Below are 20,212 nucleotides of genomic sequence, written 5' to 3'. Positions count from 1 at the left end.
AGGAGAAGGGGGAGGAAACAAAGTGATAACTAACATCCCCTTTCCAGGTATACCGTCCATGATCAGCTCAATCAATGTGACGCCAGTTTACAGACACCAAAATCCCCATTCAACAACAGTTCCACACCTTACCTTCCCTCTGTTACTGACCATCATAACACCTTTTTGGTTGTAATGCTGATATAAAAGCCACCACAAAACAAACATTCAAAACTAACTTTATCAAACAAACCATCTAAAAATCTCCAGAAGTCAACAAATTACCTTTGTGCATTCCCTTAGTGCCTGTCTTCTGTGTGCCTTTGCCCAGTCTAGTGCTCTTTCATTATACTACACCAGTGGCTGCAGCATGGTTGGTGGAAGACTGGTCATATTCAGTGGAGGAGACTATCCACTTTTGAATTGCAAGATCTCATCATGGTGACTGCAGTCTGGTCTGGCTGAATAACAGGCAACAGCACGTAGCCACTGTCACTCCCCTGGGGTAACACCTCAGTAATCCTAGTAATCTGTCGGAGAGCAGACGGCAAGACTGCAGTGAAACCCTGCAAGAGCCTTTGAGCACTATGATCTGAAGCAATAATGACAGCAATCTGAATCTGTATGGCAGCAAGCTGAGCTTGTGTGACTTCAGTATGAGTTTCCACTGCAGCACTCAGATGTTGGGTGACTTCTGCCTTTCTTTATTGGAAGGTAAGATATTGCCATCAGATGTTGCGTCATGATTGGGTGTGTGAGCATTTCTGTTATGATTGCTTTGTGTTGGGACTTGTTAGCTTCTTATTCTAGAAGGATCTCACTGGAATCAATGGTCTGTGCTCAAAAAGCATTTATTTACATGCTAGCTATTTACAAATGTTAAATAGGATGAACATATAGCTGGAGCAGCCCCCTGAGATGCTACTTAGACACCGTCTCTCAGTGGGTAACATCACTGTGACATAACTTCTTTCACACATGCTCAGTATGCTTTTATTAGGATCAACCCTTTTCTCTACAGCGTTCACCTGGAGTTGGTCACCACTTCCAAGCCAGAAAGGATGGGCTCCAAGCTCTGCAAGGCTGATGACAAATTGTTTCATGCTTCTTGACGGTGACTGCAGGTTTTCTTCAGGCCTACCAATGCTGCAAGCATTTCTGTGTGCATGCCCATCAGTTTTTACTGTACGCCACCTCTTTGAAGTCTTCATCTGAGTCCTCTGTAGCCAAACTGGTGTGTGACCTTGTCCTCCATGGAGCTGGAACCTGTGCTTCCCTTGCTCCCTGCCCTGGTTACATCCCACTCCTGCCCAGTGCCCCACAACCTGCTGATCCTGCCTCTGAGCTGTCCTTTAAAATACAGAATTGTTAGTGTCTGATCTAGGGGCTGCATGTGTGAAAATAAATGACGACGTTTATTCATCATCAGTGTCTTCTTCCTCTTCCACTTCTTGTTCCTGCACCACTGTCTGGCCAGGTTTCAGTTCTTGGGTATCCGAGAGAAGAAAGGCACCTTCACATAATTTGCATCACTGCAAGCCTCACACGCACCTCACACTGCTGGCTATTCAACCATGGCAGCCACATCACCCAAACTCATCGCACCATGTTCACTGACATGCTTCCTCTCGCCTGTAGGACAACGTGGTGTATAACCGCTGGCAGCAGAAGCTAACTGGTGGGTGACAGGCATGGTTGCAGGTCTTCACCCGGAGGAAAGGGGGGAAAAGCAAGAGCTGCATCCTTAAACCATGTGCAGCTTGGGAAACAGAAGAGGTTATAGGCTGATGACGAAGTGGGATGTGAGAAGGTGGATTAGGTATAAGCATATTACCATGTATAACAGTTACCACCCCACCGCTGACCATGGCCTCAGTGATGACAAGCACTGTCTCCTCGATCGTGTACCCACCAGTTACCTGCTGCTGCCTGTGGTTTTGTGCCACCTTGTCCTGCAAAAGAGAGAGAAGTGTGTTTGTGAGTGCGGTGCAATGTATTTGGGTGATATGGCTGTCATGGTTGAATAGCTGATGGTGTGAGGTGTGTGTTTGAGACTTGCAGTAGTGAGAAGTATGTAAGGGTGATGTGAGGTGATGAATATGAAGTATGCGCTATGGTAAATAGAGATTTCTGGAAAATGAGTGAAGAGGGGTGGTGAATGAGCAGTATGTGAGTGAGGCTGCTGGTTCAGTTGTAAGGATGTAGCATTTAAAGATGCATTCACTGACATTATTCACTTGTGTGAGGTCACTAAATGTTTTTCAGCACTGGATCCAGGTCCTGATGGCCAGATTGCTGGCATTGACTGTGGGAACTATCTCCTCACACTGCCTTTGCAGTGTTTGTCTGGGGATCCTCCTGGTGCCCAGGATCTCTCCCCCCCCCAGGATCTCTCCCCTTCTCTCTGTTTCCTTCACCAAGGCCTCCAGTGTCACGTTGGAGCACTTGGGGGCCCGACCTCTGCCCTGTCTTCTTCTCCAGGTCAAATTAACTCTTAGGGCAGAATTTTGAGGTCATTGGGCAGGTGGGTTGGGTGGGCCTGGGAGTGGCTGGGAAACGGCTCGCTGCCTGCGATTGGCCCTGACCACGATTTCACACTGGCTGGCCAATTAACGGCCACCTAGTGTGAAACGCGCGCTGAAAGGCTCAGCGTTGCTGGGGTAGGGGCAGGAGGAGGGCGAGGGCTGAAGTCAGCGCGGGTACAGGGGGAATGCGGAATGAAAGCTCCCTGAAGGCAGAGAGCTGCCTCAGGAAGCTGAAGAATGTAAAAGCATCAAATAAAGATTTTAAAATGCAGATAAAAACGTCCACACGTTGGACTCACTCACTTAAACATATAGTTTATAAAAGTTCTGCCCAAACATTTGTATTTTTAAAAATTAATATCGGAAACCTCATCCCGCCCTTGGATGAAGTTTCCTCAAAAAGGAAAATGCTGCCTGGCATATTCGCCTGCCTGCCATTAAGAACGTTGGACAGGCAGCAAAAAATCCAGGTCAATTAATACATTAATGGCCTTAATAGGCCTCTTAATTGTTGGCAGTGTGCTGCCAACTCTGCCACGTGCCCGCCGACTGAAAAATCACATGAGTGCGCGATGACGTCGGAATGCTCACCCAACGTCATTGCAGGCAATTTTGCGGGTGTGTGTCCACCCGCGGGATGTAAAATTCTGTCCTTAGAATGGTTTCCAGCACCAGCTCCAGTCAAAGTGCACCTCCCCTTTAAAAGGTGCAGACTGGCTTTAAGTAGTGCAGGCTAGCTTGAACTCATGCTAACTTCTCATGATTTTGTGTCCCCTGTTGAGTCATGTAGCCACTCTGCAGCGTGTGTGGTGCTGGCTGCCTGCAGCTATCATTGAAATGAACATGCAGCACAAAGCTTGAATTCTGCCCAAATCAGAAGCAACAGGCATAGGTTAATCACATATCACAATTCCTGACTCGTTTTCGGGCTTTATCCAATTTTGAGGACAGCGAATCATTACTGAGAGGAGAGGCAAATCACCTCTGTTGTTCCATAGGCTACTAATACCAATTCTCTGTAGTTTAAAAGGATGGTGTACTTGGTCATTTATGCATGGGATTACACACAAAGTAATGGTTTTTAAGCAATAGACACGAGGTAATTTTTGAGAGTAAGCTTTAGAGGAACTCACTGGCACATCAATTCCAGATTTTTGTGACCTCCAATGTTTTAATGCTTATCTTTACTTTTTGGTTTTTCTTTTGAAAAAAATTATCTTGGATAGAAAATGTCTCCATTGTGTCTGTGTCAAAATTTTCAGGATTGTATTTAAAAAAAGGGTCAGTAAAGATCATCTGGTGTACAGAACATGACCTATCTGAGTACAATGTAACTTCGGCACACCATTGTCACCATTCCTCCCCTCCCCACTCTCACACACCACGCAATCTCATAGGAGAGGCTAAAAAACAACCCCTGACATGTCCTGAGAGTTTATGCAAATGAACAGGCCTTGCAATCTCCAGTGAGGTTAGCTCATTTGTGTGATAGCTGAAAGGTTTACTGTTTTCCCGGTTCCAAGTGAAATTACGTGTGACGTTTTTTTTGACGGCTGATGACTTCTAGAAAGAATGAAAATAAGAATTGTTTCCACTGATCTTGTGCTGCTATTAAGGATCAGAGGAAACCCTTTCCCATGAAAGTGTATTTATTTTTAAAGAGTAACATATATCACAATCGGTTGCTTTTTAACAAAAATAAATGATTTCCACTCTCTATCATTAATGTCTGTAAGTATCCTCAGTGCCAAATTGTTTACCATCTCCAATTTTTACAATAAATGGAAATCCACCTCCTCCACTTGTTTTAGTTATTTATATCCCTATCCTTTACACCCTATACCACTTCAATGCTAACTACTAAAGCTGTGACCCACATGTATCTCAACAGTGGCTCCATTCACTAGAATAGAATTTACTGCTTTTAATTGGAAACATTTGAGCTAGGAAATTCTAACACCAGGTGCGTATATAGCAATACCTAGAACACAGAATAGCTAGCTGGTAGTAGCTTTTCATTGTGTAGTATCTAGTGTCTCAGTTTTGTGTCTCAACTTCTCAGCCTTGACTCCAGGGAACCTCCTGTGCTGTAACAAACTTTACTTCTCTGCTTCCTAAATTTCTGTGAGCTTTGTCAAATTATATAATATAAAATAAATAGGATCTGATTTTAAAATGCAGACTGAAATACATCACTTTGCTTAAAAGCTATATTCAGTTTTGAATACTTTGTGTGTACTTCTACAGGACGTCGATTAATGCAATATACTTTTACGAATAGGGAATTGTGAAGAAATTTCTTTACCCAGATGATAGTGAGAATGTGGAGCTCACTGCCAAAGGCAGTGGTTGAGATGAACAGTATAGGTGCATTTAAAGGGAACCTGGATAAACAAGTGAGCAAGGAAGGGATAAGAGGATTATAATGATAGAATTGGACTAGGAAGGGTGGGAGGAGCATAAATACCAGTAGTGAATGGATGGTCGAATGACCTGTTTCAGTGTAGTATATTCCTTGGAATTCTATGTTTTGTGTACTTACCTATATTTATTAGAAAATAAAGTGTTTAGTAATAAAATATGTAAGGTTTCAGCTGTATGAAAATAATACCTCTTCAGATTTTATCATTAGAAGTGCTAAGGTCTAGCATTCATCTTTCATTATAAAAAATGGATTAACTGATCATTTATCTCATTGCATTTTATGGTACATTGCTCTGTACAAATTGGTTTTACATTTTCCTACTTTACAGCACTGACTTATTTGACTATGAACTGCTTAGGATGCCTTTTTGTCAAAGGTGCTATGCAAATGCAAGTTATTCTTTCTCATTAAGTGATTTTTTTTTCTTATTTTAGCATAGGATATCCAGTAGTGTCTTTAGGTTTTGAATTCAAAAGTTACATTTGCTACAAAATTAAATTAAGGAAACAAAAAGACGTTCAGAAACAGAATGAGTTCTTCATGCAACTTCTTCGGCAGGCCTTACCTTCAGAACAACAACTACAAACAAGGCAGGACCGGAGTTTGGAAGAAGGTATTTGAAACAGATATCTCATTCCTCAATGCTGTTTTTCTTTGGCAGATCTTAATCATCGCCATATAACAAGCCAAGTGCCAGGCAATGACCATTTCCAAGAAGAATAATCTAACCATTGCCCCTTGATGTTCAATGGCATTACCATTACCATCACTGATTCCCCCACTATCAAAATCCTGGGGGTTACCACTGACCAGAAACTGAACTGGACTAGCCATATAAATATGGTGGCTATGAGAGCAGGTCAGAGGCTAGGAATCCTGTGGTGAGTAATTCACCTCCTGACTCCCCCAAAAAAAAACTGTCCACCATCTACAAGCCACAAGTCAGGAGTGTGATAGAATCATCTCCACTTGCCTGGATGAGTGCAGTTCAAGAAGCTTGACAACATCTAAGACAAAGCAATCCACTTGATTGGTCCCTTCTACAAACATTTAGTCTCTCCACCATCGACGCACAGTTGCAGCAGTGTGTACCATCTACAAGATGCACTGCAGAAATTCACCAAGGCTGTTTAGGCAGCACCTTCCAAACCCACAACCACTACCATCTAGAAGGACAAGGGCAGCAGATGGATGGGAGAACCACCACCTGGAAGTTCCTGTCCAAGTCGCTCCCCATCCTGACTTGGAAATATATCACCGTTCCTTCACTGTTGCTGGGCCAAAATCCTGGAACTCCCTCCCTATCAGGACATTGGGTGTACTTACACCACATGGACTACAGCGGTTCAAGAAGGCAGCTCACCACCACCTTCTCAAGGGCAATTAGGGATGGACAACAAATGTTAGTCAGCAATTCCCACATCCTATAAATTAATTTTTAAAAATGGGTAAAATTATATATCCTTCATCCTTTCACATAGTTAAATTTCCTTAGTCATGAAGTTTCTAGCTCACTGATCCTTTGCAAATGCAGAAGGAAGCATGCTTCTTTTCCCACAATCCTAACGGGGATTGGTTGAATATACATCTACCTTGCAGTAACACATTTTTCCACCATAACTGAGTAACCAAATATCAGGGACCTGTCAACCCAACAAGCAGAAAACTATTCATCCTTCTCACTAGAAGAAAAATAATTCAGAAAGCAAAAAAGCTTAGACCAAGAACTGCTGTACATGTCAGTTTATTTAAGTGACAATCATCTTCATATCTACATTGTTCCAAATTGGATTTTTTTTTATTCAAAGAGGTAAGGTAAAGTTATTATCCATAGTCCACCAGGGACCATAGGCATCTCTCTCTGTTAGAGAGAGACAAGTGGCAATACAGCTTGAGGGGCACCACTCTGCATCAAGCCTGTGGCAAGACAAGGAGGCAGGCCTCCCTGAACTGTCACAGCTGGTATGGAGATTGAATCCACGCTGTTGGCATCATTCTGCACCACACTATAGTTAGCTTGACAACTGAGCTAGCCAACCCCCACCATTATTTAAAAAGGCCCTGTATAAACTAGCTTAGTCTTTCAATTTGACACTCTAAACCATCAGCACCTGGAAGGAAAAGGTAAGTAACCATTTTAGATATGGAGCCTTCCTCAAAACTCTTTTGAAGAGTGGATGTTCAAACCATAAATCTGCCTTTTTGACTTACTGATGTTATAGGCCTGATGTATATTTCCAGTGCACCCCTCACATTATTTTTTGTTCTTTTTAGCACTTAAAGGGCTTCCGCTGTGCTCTCAATACCAGCATCCAACTAGAGCCATTGCAATTGGGAAGAAATACACTTTAGCCTTACCAGAACTAGAATTTAAAGAAAAAGGCAAAGAGAAAGAGAAGGAAGTCAGAAAACAAGCTCTTACAGCCAATAACTGTTTACAAGCTACTGACCCTAGAACGAGTGAAACAGAATGTGTGGAAAATCACTTCAGCAAGACTACAGAGTGCGAGTCATTTGGAAGTACAGAAAATCTACCCCATGATGATTTATGTGCCGAATCCTTAAAAGTTTGCAAGCACATATCACCAAAGGCACATGGTGCATCTAATGGCAATGTGATCTTTGCCAAGAATGAGAAGAAGCAAAAATGTTCGAGCAAGAACACAAGTACACGGAAAGGGATCTTTGAGAATGGCTCTTTGAATAATCATAACAGCAAACAAGAGACTGTGCTACGGTAAGATATCCTTATTTTGGCCAGTGTCCTAATGTGCACAGGTAAATATCAGTGAGATGAACTTGACTAAAAAAGGTAACTGACAAGGCATTAGGTTAAGAGTCTAATTCAGCTATTACAAGTTAAATCAACCTGTCAACATGTGGGCTTAACAAGATTAACAACACCATCGCAAATGTTTTTCAATATATCACATATGCGTGTTTTGAAAATTTACTAATTAAAAACTCACTGAATCTAATCATTAACTTTTTTTATTCATTCCAGGGAAGTGAGCATCACTGGCAAGGCCAGCATTTATTGTCCATCTTTGATTGCCCTTGAGAAAGTGCTGGTGAGCCACCTTCTTGGCCAGAATTTTCCCATTGGCGTGCCAGGGTGGGCCCCGCACACCGATGCGTAAAATGACACTTGGTGACGTCGGATGAACATCCCGACGTTACCACGCGCCATCGCGATATTTAGGTGGGCGGGCGCGCCCACCATTAATTAATCACCCAGTTAAGGCCCTTGAGGCAGCAACTGACTGCAATTTTTTCAGAGCCTGTGCAATCTTCAGGGTGCAATGGGCAGGCGAGTAGGAGACATTTGTATAAATCTCATCCACAGGCAGGATAAGAGGGGTCCGTTGGGTCGCGAATGTTACCTTTCAGGTATTTAAGTGTGAAAGTTACTGACACTTGCCTGTATGAGCAGGAATACCTCCAAACTCATACTAGCCACTTGGACAGGAATAAAAACTTTCAGGTCAGGATTCTACAGTAATGATCATTTTTGGGGCCTATAGCTTTCAGGGAGCCTTCCATTAGCCTGGGAATGGGGATTGTGCTCTCCACTGGAGGCACCTCCTCTGAAGAGGGAGGGCCAGAAGGGGAAGGAGGCCAGGAGTCCACATTCAGCCTCCAGGGGAGCCATCTTTGGGAGGAGAGGCGCAGACACAAGAAGCGCAGGGCCAAGAGGTAGTCTAAGGCATAAGGGTTGCAGAAGATGCCACTATCCTGCTGCCAGGGTTTACAGGCAGTGAAGCAGCTACCTCAATATGTATGAGGTGCAGTGCTGAAGGAGGCTCCGTATCTCAAGGGAGACAGTCAGCTCCATTTGGCCCTGAGATCTCTGCAAACTTGTGGGTGGGCACCCCATGCCAGTGGCTCTAAAGGTCACAGCTGCCCTCTGGCTCTTTCCAGGGTTCAGTGGATGATCTCTGCGGAGTCTCCCAATCAGCTGTCCACACTTGTGTCCAGCAGATTACAGTCGCTCTGTTCAGGCATGCATTGGCTTTCATCCACTACCGCTGGGACGAGGCCAGCCAGACAGAACGAGCCAGAGGCTTCGCAGCGATTGCTGGCTTCCCCCGTGTCCAGGGTGCTTTAGACTGTACACATGTGGCCATCATTGCACCAGCAGGTGAGCCCGGTGCCTTCGTCAACAGGAAGGGCTTTCACTCCATGAACGTGCAGATAGTGTGTGATCACAGGATGCAGATTCTACAAGTCTATGCAAGGTTTCCAGGCAGCTCCTATAACACTTACATCCTCAGACACTCCCAGGTGCCGAGGCTCTTCAGTGCTCCAGCTCGGCTGGATGGATGGCTGCTGGGTGACAAGGGCTATCCCCTCAGAAGATGGCTCATGATGCCTCTTTGCCACCCAAGAACAGAGGCTGAACAGCAGTACAATAGGAGCCACGCCTGCACAAGGGCTGTGGTGGAGAGAACCATCGGTCTTCTCAAGAAGCGCTTCCGATGCCTGGACTGCTCAGACGGCGCACTCCAATACCCCCCAAGATTGTGTGTTGCTGATAGTGGTTGCATGCTATGCTTTCCTCAATCTTGCGCTAGAAAGGGGCGTCGCTGTGGACAAGGAAGATATAGATGTAGTTGCTCCAGCTGCACACAATGAGTCCAGCAATGAGTCCGAGGATGAGCACACACAGGAGAACCCTAAGGGAGTAGATGCTGATCGCTGACCCAGGCATACTCCAGGGAGGCAGGGACACCTGGGAGGCTTTAACCTGAAGAACCTGCAGCTAGTCCAACACAGATGAACTTCCAACACACGCAGGGGCTGCAGGCTCCATACTTGGCACCTGAGTGTTAAATCTGCCTGGATAGTAACATTAACTAAGGCCCTTGTCAATAAAGATCAATGTCAAACAATTCACTCATAACATCATGGGTCCCATCCACCTGCAAAAGGCATGGCAACATATCGAAATTTATTGAGAGAACAAATGTAACTTCATAAACCAAAAAAAAAGGTGTTGGACATCACACCAAGTCTTCAATAAACTACTATGGGCCAACATAAAAGCACCAGTGAGAAACCCGTAGTGTGCCTAAGGTGCCTTAAATTTACGCTTAAGGGCTCTACGTCTAGGTGCTGTCCTCTCGCTGGCACAGGTGTCTGAGACAGCCTGCTCACTCTGCTGTCCTGTTGGCCTCAATGACCTTGGCGGATGGACTCTGGCCCATGGAGCCTGTGCTGGCCCCTTCTGGGAGGGAGTGGCCAGGTCCACAGCTGCCTTCTCCCCCATCATCGCAGCCTCATCGGATTCCACGGTCACTGGCAGAGGGTCGAAGGAGCTGCTGCCTTCATCTGGAGCGCCCTGAGAGGAGCCCGCAGAGATGACAGGCAGCTGCTGCACCGATGTGAGGTCGCTTCGGACCTCCCTGCTCACGGTAGATGGATGGGCAGTGAGCTGGGATACTTGTTGCCCAGACCATCTCCCACATGGGCAATGACTGGCTGATGTCAATGCCGCTGTGAGGGCTTTCAGGTCCAAGCGCAACCCCAGGAGGCCCTGATTGTTCTCCTGGAGGAGCCTCTCCATGAGAGTCGCAACTCTTTACATGGAAGAAGCATGGCGCTCGGCCTTGAGGCTCATTGCATCGGTGATGCTCTGCATGGACTCCTTAAGCATGGGCACCATGCCACGCATAGCCTCATATATCTCCGCCAGATCCTCCTACACGCCCAGCTGGACTTCCAGCGTCTGCTGCCTCATGAACGACTCCAGAGGCACATCATCAGCCACCAACTGAGCATGTACTTGGTCCCCAGCAGTCCTCAGACTGCCGGAGTCCTGGGCACTCTCTGTCTCTGCCCACACCTCAAGCGAATGTGAAGTGCTCTCACTGCTGTGACCCAGGACACTAGCCGAAGATCTAATTCACACCGAGGTGCTAGTATCTGTGCTGGTGCCTGCTTGGCTGAGATGGTGAGCGGATTTCCTCTGGGCCCTCAGGGGTGAGAGGTGGGACCTCTGCCTCCTCCTCCCAGCCCTGCTCCAGTGATGCTGAAAGGAAGAACAAGAACATTTGATTAGTTACAGTGCAGACTATGTCAATGTGCATGCCTGTCCCATGGATCATTATGCGCTCATCCTTCCATAATCAATGGTCAACCCATGTTGCTAACTTCAATCACTGAGCATTCAGCACTGCCATGGCTTTTGAGACACACATGGTGACCTGAGTGCTCGTCAAACATACCTCCCCATGGCACCCCAGTCTCACCACCACCGGTGGACTTGGATGCATGGCACCTCTCCAGATCCATGGCCTGCTGCTCGAATGGAGTCATGGTGACCAACTGGGCCTGGCCTCTACCAGTCCGCATCGGCTCAGCCGCATTGTGCGCAGGCTTCTCCTGAAAAGGAGAGAGGGGCATTGATTAGTCCAGCCTGTACCTGAATTTCCATCACATCCCTGCCAACTCAGCCAGAGTGGGGCATTGCAGGGCTCTAGTTCTTCGTCACCCCGCAGCTGCCGCACACTCACACAAACAAACCAGGGCTGACCCACTCCCCCACCACCCATTGGCCAAATGCTGCCTCCTTCACGTGTGACACCACAAGGTGTCACTTTGCTAAGCAAGGAGGCACAAGCACGTGGAGCACAAAGACCAGCAGATGGATTGGTGCCCCGTCAACTGGAAGCTCCCCTCCCAGGATGTTAGCACCCTGACTTTGACATGCTTCCCAGTTCCAGCACTCTGCCTAGGTGCAGACCTTTGACTTTCACCCCAATTCTATACTCTGGGTGTCAGTGTCATATATGCTATGGGTGCAAAACCCATCCCAGCTCAGGCCTCTCAGGGTGAACCAGGCATGGGCAATATCTGCTGGCCCATCCAGCAAGGGATACATGATACATACTCAGAGTTGAAGTGGGGGGTGAGCAGGGCTGAGGGGAAAGGGTGATGGCTGCATTAAGTGACCTCAGCCAGCATGGTATTCACCCTTCCTGAGTGCGGGAGGTCGTTGAATCTTTTGCAGCACTGGATCCATGTGCGCCGGACCTCATCATGGGAGCTCACACTCTCGGCCACCTCCTCCCACGCATGTTTGGTCAGGTGGGGAGGCCTCTGCCTCCCGTATCTTGGAATCAGGACCTCCTGCCATGCACCTGCTCCAGGAGGGCAACTAGGCACTCATCAGAGAGACGAGGGGCACATTGCCCTGTTGGCCTACCTCCAGCCTGGCCTGCCCCGCTGGCCTACCCTCCAGACTTGCATCAGGTACATCACCCCTCTGATGTGCTCTTCTCCCAGCCATTGTGAGCAGTCTTGCATAGGCTGCCAGGCCTTCATTTAAACAGACCACCGGGTTGCCATTGGACCCGGCGGTCTGTGCATACCTGCCACTGCCTGCCCACTCCTGCTATCCTCGGGAGTTGAGAAATACACTGGACGGGCCTTAATTGACCCGCCCGCGTAAAATGGCAGCGCGGTCCTGATTGCGGGCAGCGATTGGGTCCGTGCCCGCCCAAACCCACCCCCACATGGCCCGCCGACATGGGGAAAATTCTCCCCTTTGAATACAACTGAATGGCTTGCTAGGCCATTCCAGCAGGGGCAGTCAAGGGTCATTCACATTGCTGTATAGGTTTTATTCATGGGATGTGGGCGTCACTGTCCAGGCCAATATTTATTGCCCATCACTAATTGCCCTTGAGAACATGGTCATGAGCTGCCTTCTTGAGTTGCTGCCATCCATGTGGTGTAGGTACACCCACAGTGCTGTTAGGGAGAGAGTTCCAGGTTTTTGACCCAGTGACAGTGAAGGAATGGTCATATATTTCCAAGTCAGGATGGTGAGTGGCTTGGAGGAGAACTTCCAGGCAGTGGTGTTCGCATCCATCTGCTGCCCTTGTCCTTCTAGATGGTAATGGTCCTGGGTTTGGAAGATGCTGTCTAAGGAGCCTTGGTGAGTTTCTGCAGTGCATCTTGTAGATGGTACACACTGCTGCTACTGTGCATTGGTGGTGGAGGAAGTGAATTTTTGCAGATGGGGTACCCATCAAGCTTTGTCCTGGATGGTGTCAAGCTTTTTGAATGTTATGGGAGTGTTGCACTCATCCAGGCACAATATTTATATGTAATCCAGTTCAGTTTCTGGTCAATGGTAACCCCCAGGTTGTTGATAATGCGGGATTCAGCACTGGTAATGCTATTGAATGTTAAGGGTAATGGTTAGATTCTCTCTTGTGGAGATGATCGTTACCTGGCACTTGTGTGTCACAAATGCTACTTGCCACTTGTCAGCCCAAGCCTGGATATTGTCCAGGTCTTGCTGCATTTGAGCATGGATTGCTTCAGTATCAGAGGAGTCATGAGCGATGCTGAACATTGTGCAATTATCAGCGAACATCCCCACTTCTGACCTTATGATGAAAGTGAGGTCATTGATGAAGCAGCTGAAGATGGTTGGGTCCAGGATAATACCCTGAGGAACTCCTGCAGTGATGTCCTGGAACTGAGATGATTGACCTCCAACAAACACAATCATCTTCCTTTGTGTTAGGTATGACTCCAACCAGTGGAGAGTTTTCCAGTTTAACCAGGGCTCCTCGATGCCACATTCGGTCAAATGCTGCCTTGATGTCGAGGACGGTCACTCTCCCTCACGCCTGGAGTTGAGCTCTTTTGTCCATGTTTGAACCAAGGCTGTAATGAGGCCAGGAGCTGAATGGCCCTGGTGGAACCTAAACTGAGTTTCAGTGAGCAGGTTTTTGCTAAGCAAGTGCCATTTGATAGCGCTGTTGCTAACCCCTTCCAACACTTAAGTGATGATGGAGAGTAGACTGATGGGCGGTAATTGACCGGATTGGATTTGTCCTGCTTTTTGCGTACAGTACATATCTGGGCAATTTTCCACATTGTCGAGTAGATGCCAGTGTTGTAGCTGTACTGGAATAGCTTGGCTAGGTGCATGGCAAATTCTGGAGCACAAGTCTTCAGTACTATTGCTGGTATATTGTCAGGGCCCATAGCCTTTGCAGTATCCAGTGCCTTCAGCCATTTCTTGATATCACATGGAATGAATTGAATTGACTGAAGTTATAGATAGGCCTGACCAAGTAAGGACAGCAGATTACCTTCCCTCAGGTTTTAACAACAGCTGGATCGCTTCATGGTTACCCTTACTGATGCTAGCTTTTTATTTAAGATTTATTTAATGGATTGAATTTAAATTCTCCAGCTTCCATAGTGGGATTTGACCTTATCTCTGGATCAGACCAGGCCTCTGGATTACAAAATCCCTTCATCATTGACCTGAAACATTAACTCAGTTTCTCTCTCCACAGGCACTGCTTGTCCTGCTGAGTATTATCCCATATTTTCTGTTTTTATTTCATACCTCTGGATTACTAATCCAGTAACGTACCACTATGTGATCATGCCCTGGGTATATCTATGAACTTTGTGATGTGTAAAAATAAATCCTTACAAACATGTAGTACCGTTACGTCCCAGATCATTGAAAGCAATAAATTTTGCTATGGTGGTGATGTCATTGTTACTTCCTCCTGAGGTGGTGGGTGACTTCTAAAAGCTAATAAAACAAAGACATCTGTTCGAATCGAACCAAGAGTTGATGCTGTATAGGTCAATGAGTAATAGAGCTATTGAAAGAATATTCTAATTGTTTCACCAAGCGGAAGCCTACTTGTGCCTTACTTTTAAATGAAGATCTTGCAACCTGTGATTTGCTTTGTAAAGCAGGCTTATGTTGTTTCATTGGGTGGGCTGCTTAGCCATTCACAGAGCAGTCTGAATATGGCAGCAGGCAGGCCTTGGGCATCAATTGAGTAGCTGAGTGCAGCCCCCAGTTTTAATCACCTGCCTGCTCAATTCTCAGGTGCAAAATGAGTTGAATTTCTCTTGTTATATTTTCTTCAATGAAGTTGTTTTACTTTAATCAATGAATTTGGTTTTTCTTTTTTTTATTTGTTCAGGGGATGTGGGTGTCACTGGCTAGGCCAGCATTTATTATTCATCCCTAATTGCCTTTGAGAACTGTGACTTGCTAGGCCATTTCAGAGGGCATTTAAGAGTCAACCACATTGTATTAATTTGTCCTAAGTTATTTTTAAAATAAGCATCTTTGAATCAGTGCTGATAGTTTAATTAACACAAATTAATGCTTACAGAGCTGAGCAGTACTTGTGCTTTCTCTGGTTAGATGTATTCAGGGAAGTTGATCTTGTGATTCTGGATCATTAACTCCATTAGTTTAAGTCTTTGTGCTCTTGGGCATCTGGACACACACCTTTCTGTGCCTCTGTGCTTTGTTTTGCCTACAAATGGGACCGACCCATTGCTTGATCAGAAATAACAATCAAAATATCTGAAGTTTAGGGAAATGTTTATATTGTTGACTTCAGTATTACAAAAATTGCGCCTTTTCCTATTCTGGCGAGAAACAGGCCAGCATTTTACTGAGCTAAATCTGAACTATTCAAGTAACTTCACAGACTTATTACTAGAGTAAGGGTGAAGATGAAACATGTGCTCACATGAACCAGAACTAAATTGACAGTTAATCTCACCAAACAGCAATATGACTGTTAACTCAAAATTGTATAGGGTTGTGTGTTCAACACGTTCTTCTTGAGTTCTCTGCCCAAAGGCAGGTTCAACCCACAGCACTATAACCTCCACCACATGTGGGGCAAGGAGACAGGTCACAAATCCACAGGGGTTAAACCTCATGCTGTTGGCCCCACTCTGACAGCTGTAACGCTGTCCAGGTATGAGCTGTGCATTGACGTTAATATGCATAAATTGATTTGAAGTGCAGCGGAGGAAAAAAGCATTGCACAATTGTAATAAACTTGATGTACCGGACAGATTTCTTACTTGAAACAGATAACTTTATTACAGAGCTCTTTTAGAAGCTACACGCTTGAAACAGGTCCACGGTTAGGAAGCTCCGCCAACACCAGATTACCCGCGCTTAGGACACATTCGTCAGTACAATCTTGTGACCCCTAAAGGCAGTAGGAAAGGTTACACCTACAATCACTACATTCCTCCCCCTTTAGTTTTTTGCATTTCCTATTTACAAAGAATATTTTAATCCACAAAATATACATATATACACAGGCCATGCAATTAAAAATTAGTCTCTGAGGAAATTTTCTAATTTGGTTAGAATGACATAGCTCTCCACTTGAGATTCTCCCACTGGATTGACATGATCAGGAACTGTAGCATCAGGGACATCCTCAGACAATAGCAGTTCAGTATTAGGTAATTCAACAGAGACATCAGGTGTGTCTATTCTAGGTCGATCTGTCACCTCAGCAATTAAAGGTTCAACATCAATTACAGGCAGAATATCTGGTTATTGGAACGTCTCTAATTTTTAGATGATCCATATGTTTTGAAACAATCCGGTCTTCCATCTCCACTTGGAATGACAAGGGTCCACTTTCATAGACAATTATACCAGGAACCCAACTACAACCATTTCCAAAATTCTGCACGCAAACTATATCTTCCACAGTAAATCTTCAAACTTTGCTATGAATATCATGATTCAATTTCTGACTACTCTGATTCTTCTCTACCTCCCCCTCTAAGTTTGGAAACACCAGAGTTAACCTTGTATGAAGACAGCATTTCATCAGTAATTCAGACTGTGTTGACCCCATAGTTGCATGAGGAGTTGTACGATAATTGAGAATTGAAAATATGAAAGTTGAGTTTCTAAAGTACCTTCGGAAAATTTCTTCATTCCTAATTTGAAAGTTTGCACAGCTCTTTCAGCTAACCTATTTGATGAGGGATGATATGGTGCTGTTTTAATATGCTTAATTCCATTTAAACTCATAAATCTCTGAAAATCCATGCAGTGAACAGTACAGTTATCCAAAACAATGACTTCTGGTAGTCCATGTGTACTAAAACATTGGTGCAGCTTTTCAATAGTTGCACAAGATGTCAGTGATCTAACTTCATACACATCCATGCACTTAGAATACTTATCGATGATCAATAAAAACATGGTATCTAAAAATGGACCTACATAGTTTATATGTAGTCTAACCAGGGTCGACCAGGCCACTCCCATGGATGCAGTGGAGCTGAAATGGGCAACTTCTGTTGTTATTGGAGACAGCTCTTGACAATTCTTTCAATGTCACTGTCTATATCTGGCCACCCGACATAGCTTTGCACAAGCATCTTCATCTTCGATATGCCTGGATGCACACTGTGAAGCTGTCAAGAGTGGTTCTCTTCCTTGCAAAGGGACAATGACTCTTGACCCCCACAACAAGATTCCATCTTGACAACTTAACTCACTGTTGCAGGCATGGATGGTCTTATCTCTTCAGGCATTGATGAATTTGACCATCCTTGCAATACCTGGTCTTGGACTTGTGACAAAATTATATCCCTGTTTGTCCAATTCTTTATTTGCTTCACACATACCAGTGAAGAGCCCAAGAAATTTAACACATGCACAATTTCTTGTGGCACTGGAGCATGTACAATGCCATCTGGTAATGGGAGACGACTGAGGGTTTCCTCATTTGCAATATGTACACCCGGATGGTGCAGAAAGGTGTACTCATATGCTGATAAAGTCAAAGTCCAACACTGAATTCTTGCTGAGGCTATTGGCGGAATGGCTTTATCCTTACTAAATAAACCCATTAGTGGTTTATGCTCCGATACTATGGCGAAATGTCGACCGTGCAGATACTGATGGAATTTCTTCACTCCAAATATTACTGATAAACCTTCCTTTTCAAGTTGTGAATAACCCTTCTTGGCTATAGGGAGGGTTCTGGAGACATAGCCCATTGGCCTTTTGGAACCATCTTCCATCCTGTGTGACAACACATCTCCCACACCATAGGGAGATACATCATAGGTTAATATTAATTCTTTGATGGGGCACAATGTACTAGTAAACATGATGAGTGTAACAGCTTCTTGACTTCTGCAAAGGCTTCTTCTTGCTGCACATTCCATGACCAACAATGGTTGTTTTTCAATAGTAAGTGTAAAGGTGATAACACTGTCGACGAGTTTGGCAAGAAGAGACTATAATAATTTATCATACCCAAAAAATACTTGAGTTCAGTGACATTAGTAAGAGGTGTGCCCTGGCCTTCTCTACTGGATGCAGCTCCATGGCATCCACTCGGTGCCCCAAATAAGTGACGTCTGGCGCTTGGAAAGTACATTTCTCTTTCTTCAATCGTACACCAACTTCCAAAAATCTTCTTAAAGCCTCTTCTAGGTTGGCCAAATGTTCGACCTTCATTGATCCCGTGATCAGGATATCATCCAGGTACACTATTACTCAGGGAAGTACTTGCAATAGGTTTTCCATGGTCCTTTGGAAGATTGCACAGGCAGACGATGTACCAAAGGGTAGGCATGTATATTGGTACAGGTCCTTGTACATGTTGATGGTTACGTGCCATCTAGGCTTGCTGTCCAGCTCTAGCTGTTGGTATGCATGGCTCATGTCCAGTTTGGTGTAGGATATTTCTCCAGCTAGCTTAGCATACAAATCTTCAATATTCGGTATAGCATATCTCATTTAGCAGCCTTGTTCACGGCTAATTTTGTAGTCTCTGCAAATATGAATAGTTTGATCTGGTTTCATCGGAGGGACTATGGGCGCTGCTCATTCTGAAAATTGGACTGGCTGGATGATGCCCAGCTTTTCTAAGCCGCACAATTCTGTATCCATCTTCTCCTTTAGGGCATAAGGCACAGGTCTGGCCTTAAAGAACCGGATCTACGTATATTTTTGCTTATAAGCCCTTTATCTTTCCCAATTCGTCACAAAATATGCTGTTGTACTTCCTTAACAGCTCAGGAGTTCCTCACTTGAAATATTTCTAACCAGTTGTGTTTAATTTTATGTAACCAATCGCAGCCCAAGAAGACTAGGTTCTTCACATATCACTATGAGCACTAGAAGCTGGGCTGTCTGCTGTCTATAGGACACAGTCACTGTGATGATGCCCTTTACCTGTATTGACTCTCCAGTGTATGTCTTCAGCTGAGCCGTGGTTTGCCCCAGATTCAGTGGCCTGGGTACCTTCATTTAGGTATTTAAATGTTTGTTCTCCCACCACTGTGGCTGAGGCTCTTGTGTCTACCTCCATGACTAGAGGCTTCCCTTACACTTGAAGGGTGACGGTGACTGGTTCAGCTTTTACTGCTTTGACATTGTATTGGGAATAGATATCAATATCAGCAGCTTCTGGTTCTGTTGTATTGTGCACTTCAATCATCTTGGTCTGCTGTCTGATTGGCTGTCTTGATTTTGCCATGCATTGCTTTATTACATGCCCTTTATTGTGGCAGTAGTGGCATTCTGCCTCCTTAAATCTGCAGGTTTCTGGTACATGGTTACCCCAACATCTGTAACAGATTAATTTCTGAATCGTTGCTGTAATGCTTCCACTGGCCCTTTTCATTTTTCGGGTAGCAGAGACTGTCTCCCGCTTCACTGCTGTCTCACTGGTTTTCACACCACACCCGGTGGTAGGTTCTCAACCCAACTGAAGAACGGCGCCATGTTGCGCACTCTGGGAAGCCTGCGAGCCCCTCTCACCACTTTCCTTTGCTCGCGCTATTTCCATGGCGCACTTCAAATCAGTGTTAACTTCTGGAAGTAAACGGTGTTGAATGGTGTTGTCGTGAACACCACAAACCAAGCCGTCCCACAGCATGTCAATGAATGTATCCCTGAAGTCGCAGTGCTCAGTCAACTGCTTCAACTTCATTATATAAGTTGTGATGGACTCTCCTGGAGCCCTACCTCTGGAGTTAAACTTAATCTCTGCATAATTACTGATGGCTTTGGCTGAAAATGTATCTTCACGAGGTCTACCAGCTCGTTAAAAGATTTAGAATTGGGTGCGTTTGGGGCTGTCAGACTGCGGGAGAGGTTATATGTCTTGCTACCACAGATACTTAAAAGAATCGCTTTCTGCTTCTCCTCCACTGTTATTTCATTTGCCACAAAATAAAAACCTCGGCACTCTATGTACTGGCTCCAGTCTTCCATGGATGAGTCATAAGTGTCGATTTTGCCAAAAAGTGGCATGACTGGTGAGTATACTTTTCTTTCTTTCCTTAAGAATTAATGTACTCACATTCACGAGATCAAGGTGCAGCATCAGAGCTTTCTATCCTCGTCACCAATTGTAACAAACTTAATGTACTAGACAGGTTTCTTATTTGAAACAGGTAACTTTATTACAGAGCTCACTTAGAAGCTTCATGCTTG

The 20,212-nt window shown here is 45.1% G+C and overlaps 1 protein-coding gene across 5 annotated transcripts in view; it reads left to right on the top strand.

Moving 5' to 3' along the window:
* Positions 1 to 20,212, top strand: part of LOC121277628 (macoilin-like) — a 232,244-nt gene that overhangs the window by 173,659 nt on the left and 38,373 nt on the right. For all 5 annotated transcript variants that reach the window (XM_041187198.1, XM_041187196.1, XM_041187194.1 and 2 more), the window contains 2 exons: positions 5,364 to 5,542; positions 7,204 to 7,666. In XM_041187198.1, the coding sequence (XP_041043132.1) occupies positions 5,364 to 5,542; positions 7,204 to 7,666 (642 nt within the window). The remainder of the gene's footprint in view (positions 1 to 5,363; positions 5,543 to 7,203; positions 7,667 to 20,212) is intronic.

Source organism: Carcharodon carcharias, chromosome 5, assembly GCF_017639515.1.
Source record: "Carcharodon carcharias isolate sCarCar2 chromosome 5, sCarCar2.pri, whole genome shotgun sequence".
Taxonomy (NCBI): domain Eukaryota; kingdom Metazoa; phylum Chordata; class Chondrichthyes; order Lamniformes; family Lamnidae; genus Carcharodon; species Carcharodon carcharias.
Note: the sequence above shows the minus strand (reverse complement) of the source record. Positions and strands in the feature narration are given on the sequence as shown.